Genomic DNA, 11486 nt, shown 5'->3' with positions numbered 1-11486 from the left:
GTCGGGCTCCAGAATTTAAAGACTTATTGCATGAGTACATGTGACAGGGTCAGTTTAAACCCTGTTTAAATTCTGTTGGTACAGTAATAGGTCTGCACTATACCTTAGCACATACAGGCTTGAGCTGTGCCATTTTATTATTATTTTTGTTACAAGTGCAGCAGGCAAACAGATAATCTGCCGCACTGCATTCGCAGCTGAGATGTAACCCTGTGTGCTGTACCACGTATTTCTGTTATTTTCAGAATAATCTCTTCAGTCCATAGCTCTATTAATATCAAAGATGCCGGGGTTAGCCAGCAGCAGCTGTGCTCACTGCACCAGGGAAGCCTTGAACCACCTGAAGTTTTGCCAGCATCACAATAGTCCATCTCCTAATCTGAGATCTCACTGTGGTAAAAACTCGGCTCCACACAACAGGAAATATAGCCTTTTCATGTGCAGCACCATGATTATGAAATTCAGTACCCAAATCCATTAGAGACTGTGACAATGCGCATTTTCAAAACTTTCTTAAAGACCACTTTTTTCACTAAAACTCATATTGTATATTATAGTAAAGGTTGCAAACGAGAGAAGGGCCTTCAATAATATACAGTACTGTAGGTACTGATAAGGTTTTGATAAGTCAATATGACTTATTCTTACTTGTTGTGTATTATGCACAATTGGTATTGCTATTGTGTAGTGCTTTGAACTCTCGGTTGGTTGAAAAGCAACTCATACATAAAACCATATTCTTCCTCTTATCATAATGCTGAATTCACTACCATCATTGAAAAGCTTTCCCAATTTTCCCACTGAGTAATTTCATATACTACAAATCCACTGACCCATCCTTGAAAATGGAGCATTCAGTTGAAAACTCACAGCACTACAGGAACGATATGCAAAGTCCATATACACAGATGCCTAAGACTGGAATTGAAGTCAGGACTCTGGAGCTGTGAGGCAGCAGTGGTAACTCCCACTGAGTTGCCCTTCAAAGTCTAATGCCATCATTTTATAATTCCTCTAGCTGGCAGGTGCATTGCCTCAATGCAATGTTTTACATTATTATTAAAAGAAGAAACGAAAGGAAGTGGGACTCCCCTTCCAATTGCTCCTACTGCCAGATAACATTCCCAACAGGAGCTGTCCTTACTTACTGTGTTTCACCTTGATTTATTATCATCCTGAGGGTGCACAATTTCATCTATGTTACTTTAAGTCCTAGGATCGGTATTTTGTAGGTAGCTTGTGAAGAGTTTTCTGAAAGTACAAATGCATCTTATTTGTATCAAAACTTGCAATAGCTGTTTCGAAGCCATCACAAAGAATTGTCAAGATAAATGTCTCTTACTGAAACTCATGCTGAGTATTCCCAAGGTAGGAAGACTAGGTAAAGATAATGATTTTTTTTTCTGCTGAAGCCATTTTATTTTTATTTATTTCTAAATCGGTTTCATCGCAGAGACAGATCTTTTGACCAAGTTCCCTTTCTAATCTGGCAGAAAGCAGGAAAACTTTCTCTGGCATCCCTCTAGAACGGCAAATTCCTCTTGTGCTACTCCCCCCACCCCCTAAAAAATGCAGTCTTACTGCCATTAATAGACTCCGAGAGACAGTTGATTTTATCATGATTTATTCTGCAAAAGCAAACTCAAGAAGTGAAGTCCACCTGCCTCAAGTCACTATACTGATTCCCCCAAAAAACAGCATTTGCAACTTTTCCCTTGTCCCTGTACAACTGTGCTTGTAACAGGTCTGAAGCTGATAGGTCCTTAGATATTTGTTTAACTTTTTTTTTTGCCAATATAGTATCAATTTTACCAGTAAGCTAGAATTTTCCTGTTTACAAAACTGACAGGAATTCGCAGTTCATTTTCACTAACCTCTTTAGGAATTCCAGGGTATTGCTATACATGATCCAAAATATCTTCAACTGTATCATCAATTTATTTGGCCAGTTATTGGATTCTCTGAGCTCACTGCAGAGCAATAAGCCTAAGAACAATCAATATGCTATAATTACACTGTATGTGTATCTACAATAAGAATCTTATTTTAGCATGTTATCTCAAATCAGTGGTTTCATCAGCTGAAGAATACTTAAATACTACATCAAAAATTAACCATATGAATTGCCTTTCACCCCAAAGCAGAACTTGTCATACCTGTATGGAAGAGGACCAACTTCAACCACTACTGAAAAGTATCACATACTTGGATGAAGCCCGATAACCTTTAGCATCCCAGACTATGCAAGCCCACTGTGCAGTTCAGCCAGAACACCTACTGTACAGTATATAACACAATTACTACCTAGGCAGTGCCACGCACTGTTTAATGACCAAGTAGATAGAAGTGGTTTAACATCTCATCAGAAGGATGGTAAAGGCAAACCTCACCTCTCGTTGTTGTTTCTGTTAGCTACTGTAAACAGTAATACTTTCCGTCATCCAAAAATTATTTTTCTTTCAATTCACCAGTTGAAAGTCCCATCTGAAACACGACATTGTAAAAACGCTACCACATGGTCTTGGAAGGCAATGGTTTGGTTATGGTAGTTGAAAAACGATTAAGCATGATTGTGACAGTGTTACTGGAAGAGGGTCATTTGGTTTGAATTCATTCAATATGGTTTGAATGTTTTATACAGTACACATTATTAGGATGTCAGAATATTATAGATCAGGATCTGACAAGTGAACACTGCAGCTGTATTGTGTAAATGCTACATTTTGACTCTGGCAGCATAGGAAAGAATGTTTCAACAATACTCTATAAGGTAGCATTATACAGTTTCTGTAATAAGTTTGAACTTTTTAATTAGCTAGGGGTGTTGCTACTGTAAATTGAATATTTGTTTACCTTACAGTAGGTACTATTACACAGCATCACTTTTAGAACTTATTATACAATTGTTTGTCGTGATGGCAGATGGCAAATACAGTACATACTGTTAGAATATTTTAAATTCATAAGGAATTGTTTTAGTCTAGATGAATCATGTGCATTTTTGATGAATCAGCGTGGTGCAGAGGCAATCTCTGTATACATTTGACATCTTTGCAAATTGATCTTGTCATCTTTATTTTTCAACAGCTTTGGGTATAATAATGTTGTTGAATGTGCATTCTTTCTTTCTTCTCATGCATGAACATGAGGACTCAATTAAACCGCTGCTTTATTGAGATTTGGCTCAACAGTATGAGAAACAACTTCTTTTAAAACAATGATCATTGTGCTCACAGAGGTAAAAATGACAGAAAATGGAGAACATTTTCACTAACAGAGAATTGTGTAAAATTGCATTAATTAATATTTCCATACCTAATGAACACTTTCATTCAATGTGCTATACAGTAGACTTGCATGTGCTAGGATTGAATAAAAATTCCTGATTATTATGCATGTCTCAGTTTACATACAGAAATTGTGTATTTCTTTACAAAAGGCAAGTATTTTTTTCGAGATATTAGCATAAAACTAAGAAAATTAGTAACTGGCAAAAACATGATCAAATAATTTATGCAGACCATGAGATACCTTTATAATTAAATACATTATTAGGTTTCTTTCTGATCCAGGTCAGCTTGCTTTCCAAAAGCTTTGCTAAGATGCACTTGTGACAGAATGCTAATGGTTTTCTGCCTAAAGGCTACTGTACAATGGAGCTCAAGTCAGGTTTGAATACTTCTGTTGGCTTCATTTGTGCTCCTGTGGTAAGCTTTTCTGTGAATTCACTACTGTACATCATTCAGCGGATTTTGGAGTAGAAATACGTTTTCCATCATCAATCCATTTTCTAACTGCTTTATCCACTACTGGGTTGAGGCAGAGTTAGATTCTATCCCAGCAAGCAGCTGAGGCTAAACAGGATACACCTTGGATGGGAAGCCAGTCTACCACAGGACACGCACAGACATACACACACACATTCACACCAGGGCCTGTTTTCCTAGAAGCCAATTAATGTACAAATATATCTTTGAACTGTGGAACTCTGAGCTCAACTGTGGGAGGTACGTAGAGCACCCAGAGGAAACACAAACTCAGGAACAACATACAAACTCTACACAGATACTGTAGCTTCTTAGGACTAGAATTGAACTCAAGCGCTGTGAGGAAGCAATGCTAGCCAGTGTGCCACAGTGTTGCCCGTTTGTCATCATAGTGAAGTTTAATATATTTATAAGTGAGTAGACTCTGTGTGAGTCAATAGGCAGACAGAGAGCAGCAGAAGCTTAAAAAAAAGCAGACAAATAATGAGCAGGAAGGTTCAGTATATCGCAAAGTTTTTCTACAGTAGCATAAATTCTTTAAAATAACATTACTTTATTAGCCTTATACAATTTCTTGCATTAGGAATTTGTCTTTTCACATACCCCAGCTTGCTTTCCATGAGACATACAGACAGGGAGAGAAGCTTGGGGTCAGAGTGCAGGGTCAGCCATTGTACAGCACCCCTGGAGCAGTTGGGGTTAAGGGCCTTGCTCAGGGGCCCAATGGAGTAGGATTCCTCTGTTGGCTGCGGGATTTACACCGGCAACCCTCCAGCCACAGGCACATTACACAGGATCCTTAGCCGCAGAGCCACCACTCCACCCTATTTAAAAAAATAATAAATTAAAAATGTTTGCATAGTTTACAAACATAAAATAAAACAAAATAAATACATAAATAAAATCTTAACATAAATAATTTTAAGATTTAGATTTCATTACAGAATGCTATATACAGTAGGTTTATTTTTCAATAGTTTAATTCGTATTAATGTAAAGCAGCTACAAGACTGATAAAAATGTAGCATATTTCACATATTTGATCTTCCTCAGTAAATCTACTGCCACAATGACTACTAATTGGCCCATTCCACATTCTTTTAGACCACACGTAATTACATTTTCACCACATCCCGGCTCTTCAGCGAGGCAAGAGAAACATTTAAAGAAAAAAGAGAAAATTAAAATGAATAGAAGCTTTTTGAAAGCTACATTTTGAAAGAGTTATCACAGTAAGAAAAGCAATATAACAGTAGAAAGTCTTAAATACTGTATAGTATATATAGTATAATTAAACTAATCAGGCTTTACAATCTGCTTTTTATACTTTCATGGCTCTCAGTAGCTTTTATAAAAACACACCAGGAAACCAGTCTTGTGGCGGAGCTGGTATAGTGGCCACAAACAGTGGCCCGTGACCCACTAAGCTTCAAGATATAAGTGGGGTAAAAGATCCCCACACAATCCTTTAACGAAAATGTGTCAAAACAATTATTAAATTAAATACACTGGAACAGCAAAATCTTGCACCCCTTAAAAATCATCCACATTCTTTGAGACTCTGTGAATCTTGCTGAATCTGTAACAAACCAACATACTTCCTCTGGATGGAACACTGCCAGTAATTTAAATAAAGAGATTAAAACTAATTAATCCAAATAGATACAGTTCTATACTCTTTGGGCCATCATTTATCATTATTTATGTTGGGAAAATGATGCAGGAAATGCTCTAGATGGTCATTAGAGCATTCAGCAGCACTGACAAAGTCATTGATGTATCACCCATAGAGGCGAGGGACAAAGCCGGGACAGGAAGCAAAGAAGCAATCTTCTACGCAGCTGTCAAAAATATTTGCATAGCTGAGTCCCATCTTGGTGCCCGTGGCAAATCTTTTGACTTTCTGATCAAAAAGGTTGCTGAACAAGAAGGAATTCACTGTGAGGACCATTTCTCAAGCTTTTGCAAGCTGTAAGCTGTGCAAAAGTATGGGTAGGTGGGTGTTGGTAATTTGTCTGGAGGCTTTGTTGATGTATAGGTCTTTTTTGCCACACAACAGCATCACCTTCGTCCGTTGGTTTGAAGACAATATCATCTCTGTCAGATTGTCAGATATCAGATTGTGAGTGCCTGAACTTCTCCTTTGGTGAGGTCAGACCTGTGTTTCCTGGGTGTGAAAATGGTCTTGGGAGCTAGATGTTTGCATTGGTTAATGAAATCATCTACTGACAGGAAATGGCCAGATGGAGGAGTGCAACAGCTTTGTTTTGGATTAATTTTGTTAATGGCATTGATAACTGGGCTGTGGGTGAAGAGGTGTCATTAGCAAAATGTGCTCTGAGGCGAATTCTGTGGTAAAAGCGGAATGAGGTCAACCTGGGATGCCCAACATCTTGGGAATTGGTACCAAGTACTGTATTACATATGCTTGACTGGGAGATTTCTATATTCAGTGAGACCTGAGGGGCAGATTTGTCTGACTGGGAAATTCCTATATTCAATGGGACATGTATGTTGTTGTAGTGAGTTGCACTGCAACAGTGACTGCAGAAAAAGAACAACCTAGTAGTAAGTTAAATAGCTTTGAGAAAGCTAAAATATTAAACATCATTGGACGGGCCTGAATACTTTTGCAAGGCCCTGTAGATACCTTACAGTATCTGTAAGTACATGTTACAGTGCTGCTATTGTGTTACAATGTAAACCATGCATTACTAAAAATCTGCAGCCCACTTGCTGTAAAAATATTCAACAGTTGGCAAAAAAGCTTCACAAATACTAAGTTCTGTCAATATTTCAGTCAATAATACAGCAGCACTGTCATGCAAAAATTCAACCTTATACATTATGTACAGTACAATTAAGCTGCATGGTTATAGAGTTGGGTTTTATAATATTCTAAATATGGACTAGATGGATTGTCCCGTTGTTGACCTGGGAAAGGTAGGGTATTACCAGTGCATGCAAAGAGCTCATACTGAATCTTTGTGTCCAAATACCAGGAAAACAAGGAAGCAATTCTGAACTGAAATGCAAAACAGTAAATGAACAGTCCTTTTCCTTTTTCTATACTTCCAGGATGAAACACTGGGGGTTTCAAACAAAGTATTAACACAGACTGAACATAAGCCCATTAGTGTGACTGTGTTTTTAAACTGCTTCTCAGTTAAAATCCCTGTACAAATGCTGTGTATAAGAAAGTAGTGCTATAAAGAAATGAGGATGTGCCTTGCAGTGTCTTCTCCAGTGAAATGATAAATTGCAGGACCCCATTTTCTAGGATTGCATTCCAGATGAATGTAGAAAAAAGTGTCTGGGTTGCACCCCTGTGATGGATAAAGGGTGGTGTAATCCAGGAAGCAGAGCTTCTAGTGAATTAAATCAGCTGACGGACTCTATCTCCCTCTGAGCAGATGGAATGAGCCTTTGGTGCACTTACACTGGAGCAGGCTTCTGAAGTCTGAATGCCGGAGCAGTTTAAGAAAGACTCACAGCTACAAAAGGGGACTAATTTAAGCCGGGGAGGATAGCATTGAGTGACTATGGCTTCCAACTTTAATGACATAGTGAAACAAGGATATGTGAAATTTCGTAGCAGGAAGCTGGGGGTGAGTAACACTTGCTGTCAGCATGGCTAATAATTGCTTAAGCAGCTGGATTAAAAAAAAAAGGTTTTTATTGTTTTGAGGTTACTGTCCTTTGTGTGTTCCAAGAAATAAAAAAGATGAGAAAGAAAGAAAGATCCAACTATTTTTAGAGGCAAGGCTACCTTTTATCCTGAAAGTAACTTCTTACATTTGTTTTAATATTGCTAATTGAAATGCAGTACTTAGTTGCTTACTTCTCTGTATGTGATTTTTGTTGTTGTAGCTAGGTTGTAAATGTATGAATTGTATATGCAAATATTTCAATCTAAATGGCATGCTGTCTGCATGATTCTGTAAATTCACATGCGCATTTTATACTCTCAGACTTTTTTAGAAACTTCCTCTTGCTTTTCAGAATATAGAAAAAAAGTGAAACATGAGTATATGCAATATATTACTGTATATTATATTATATGAGCCCACTTCAGTATCACTTACTGTATGATGCTTAGGTGAAAGTTGTTTTTAATTTATATGACTTGTTTTACCAGAGTTGATGTGGTCACAATCAAAGTAAAAAAAAAAAGTAAAAAAATACAGACAAATTCAGTAACGCTTTGAAACTAGAGCCACTGTGTGTCATTTTTGAGTGATATGGGCTTTGGTACAGTTGAAATTTCTTTAACACATTTGACAATATTCCTGAAAAGAGTCATTTTGGCTGCAGCTTGTATTAGGATGATTTATTTTGGTGCCTTCCTGTCTTGTAACGTGCAATTAGGTCTGTTGCTTTGTTTCAGAGCAGTGATGTACGATGCACAGCTTCAGGTTAAAAGAAGTAAATGAGAGACGTTCATTCTCATTACCAGGCACAGTGATGATGTGCTACGGTAGTTCTGTTGTAAAGATTCAGCAATACTGGCTCTAAGCTAGAGTCTGACTAATTTTATCAGAAATCGTTCCCATTAGAATGTAGAAGCAATACAGAGATATAAAACTGATAACTTGCTACAGTATAAACAAGTGACTTTTTAACATGGGATTCAGTTTGCACAATAATAATAAATACTTGTTTTTGTTTGATTTTTGCATTTGTACAATGTTTTTAATCATGCTGATGAAGGCTGCTAAGGAACATTCTACAGCACTCAATATACCGTACCAGTCAATAAAAATAAACAATTGGAAAAAGATAATTATTTTAAATATCTAAAACCAAAACCAACACTTTTTTTCGCCTGAAAGTGCAGTAACACAACAACCTCGAAATTATAGTTTTGGTTACACAACAGAATATTTTAAGACAGATTAAAAATTAAAAGGCAACTTTCATCTGTGAACTGAAAGTGAACGTGGGCAAAATAAACTGAAATGTTATTCTTAATAAACCCATTTATTAAACCATACATAAATACAAATACATAAACTGTACTTTCAGTTAAAACATTTATAGTGATTACTTCATTCATTCTAGAATGATTACTTCATTCTAATTACATAATGAGATACATGTACTGTAAAATTACGTTGCATTTATGTTGTGTAATGCCATGGTTTCACAATTTAGGTAATACTTAAATGCAAAGTACAAAGGGTACAATGTAAAGTTTTACCCTTTTACAATTAATCATTCTATGAAGGTACAGTATGCAGGTATTCAGCATTAAATGCATTATATACACCACTCACATCTATAATGGCACATTGACCTGTTTTGAATATTGAATATTTATCAGTTTAAAGACCACTTATGTTCCTTCTAAAAAACATTAAATAAAGTGTTGTAGGTTTTGAGATTGTTGAATGCTGACATATGCTAAGGAAAATACGTATCCACTTTTGTAATTGAAATTATTTTTTATCAGTTATTAAATGTAACTACTGTATGTGGGGAATTGTTGTAGGGGTCAAACAAAATTGAGGACTGTTGCATTTTAGGTGTACCAATCACAAGAAAAGATTGTTAGCATCCCCAGTTTTTATTTTGTTGAACTGCACTGCTTACAAAAAACTCTGTGTGCCTGCATATTTGAAACTTCATCTGCTGACTCCATAGACTTCCTGTCTCTGTTCTTTTCTGATTAAAAGCATATCAATTTTTTAAAGAGAAATAACTGCATAATTACAGTAAGGGATGTCATTTAACAACAGAAAAAAAAGTGCTCCAAATGTGAGGGTAATTTATCTCTAGTATGCCCCATGTACAGTATAGGTTTATGACTATGCATGCACTGTACGCTGTAATAGACTAGTGAGTGCATACAGAGTAGAGTTAATACATTACAGACACACTGACTGAGTGGACACTGCAGTAGAAAGAGAATGCGGTTAATACCAACCCACTGATTGACTGGACACTCCAGTACATAACACTGCACTGAGAGAGAGAGGTTAATACAGACACACTGACTGGACACTCCAGTACATTAACACAGCACTGAGAGAGAGAGAGGGGTTAATACAGACACACTGACTGGACACTCCAGTATATTTACACTGCACTGAGAGAGAGAGGGGTTAATACAGACACACTGACTGGACACTCCAGTACATGAACACTGACTGGACACTCCAGTACATTAACACTGCCCTGAGAGAGAGGGGTTAATACAGACACACTGACTGGACACTCCAGTACATTAACACTGCACTGAGCGAGTGGTTAATACGGATACTGATTGCGTACTGCAGTACCTTAAACCTGCACTGAGAACGAGAGGTTAATACAGTACAGGATGACATTTAACCCATATGAGGAGATGTTATATTCTGTTATATTTTTATATTATTAATAATACTGTAAAATTAAAATTTAGACTATGTTCTACGAACCATAAAGCAAAATCTATCATTTTTTAAGACTTTCTTGTAAGAAATCATGTTCACCATTTTAATCATGACTAGTAGCCAGTCATTCATATAAACACAAATTCAATTTCCTGGTGTTTGAAAGAGTGAGTGCTGTTGATTCTAAACTCAGAAGCATATACTGCATGCTAACCAAGACTCAGAAAAGAGATCAGATTAATTTAATCCTTAAACGTCTCCCTTGGCTCACAATTTCTTCTAGTATAGATCTTGAGGTTCTTTTGTAAGCATACAATGCATACCACAGTGTAACCGTACTATTTGATAGAATTACTAGATTAGTCACCATTTCCCACACCCAGCATTCAGGAATTCTGACCATTCCCAGTTTAGCTGAAAGCAGTGGATGGTAGGTTATGTACTGTAGCATTCAAGCTCTCTGCTAGAGAAACTTCCTCCCCACTGAGAGGGTCAGTATCAGTGTCTGTTTTTAATTTTTTTTTCTTCAGATTTTCACTTTTGTTAATGTTTTGAATACTGTTTCTCAGTGTGGGGTATAATAAGCTTGATTTGCCCCTGTTCAATACCACTAATCCTTTCAGGGTTTTTCCAACTTCCTGCCTACCTACCATCTACCCTTCTTTTTGATTTTTAGATACATTTTCCTATAGGTTCACTCATCTAGCTCGTTCTTTCTTTCCACTATTTCTCATTCTCTGCTTCTAACTTTTGCTGGCATCCAGTTAGTCCCAGTTCCTAATTTTCTGGCCCATTAGCTCTGCTGCCTGAGCTCAGCGTCTGTGATCAACATAAATGTCCTACATTGGGCTTCAAGTACAGGCGCCCACTTTTCTCAACCACACAACTCCCTACTGGTATCATTTCTGTTTTTGTGTCATTAATTAATTTCCTGAATCCTATTATTTCATGTATCTAAATCTCTGGGTGACTTTATTTGCTGTGAAAGCTTTGTTTTGGTCACTTGCCAAGGCCAAAAAATGGCATTTCTAGTTTTCAACTTTTAGAAAACGTTTTGTTTCTATCATTTTCTCCTTTTTCATAATTATTTCTCTCAACTTTAAATACAGTACCTTGAATAGTTACCTTGCTTATTGTTTACTGGGATTAACAATAAGCCAGCAGCCATATCACCCTGCAACTCACAACTGGCAACCCACTGAAGCTAAGCAGGTGTGAGCCTGGTGAGTACCTGGTCAGTACCTGGATGGGAGACCTCCTGGGAAAAGCTAAGGTTGCTGCTGGAAGATGTGTTAGTGGGGCCAGCAGAGGGCCCTCACCCTGCGGCCCTTGTGGGTCCTAATGC

General features: G+C 37.2%; 1 protein-coding gene across 1 annotated transcript in view; it reads left to right on the top strand.

Moving 5' to 3' along the window:
* The first annotated feature begins 7173 nt into the window (after window positions 1-7173).
* Window positions 7174-11486, top strand: part of dok6 (docking protein 6) — a 109899-nt gene continuing 105586 nt past the window's right edge. Inside the window, exon 1 of the mRNA XM_088919650.1 lies at window positions 7174-7375. Within this exon, the coding sequence (XP_088775776.1) occupies window positions 7310-7375 (66 nt within the window). The 5' untranslated portion in view covers window positions 7174-7309. The remainder of the gene's footprint in view (window positions 7376-11486) is intronic.

Source organism: Atractosteus spatula, chromosome 6 (genome assembly GCF_055471065.1).
Source record: "Atractosteus spatula isolate fAtrSpa1 chromosome 6, fAtrSpa1.hap1, whole genome shotgun sequence".
NCBI lineage: Eukaryota > Metazoa > Chordata > Actinopteri > Semionotiformes > Lepisosteidae > Atractosteus > Atractosteus spatula.
The sequence above is the reverse complement of the archived record's forward strand: the minus strand, read 5'-3'. Positions and strand labels throughout refer to the sequence as shown.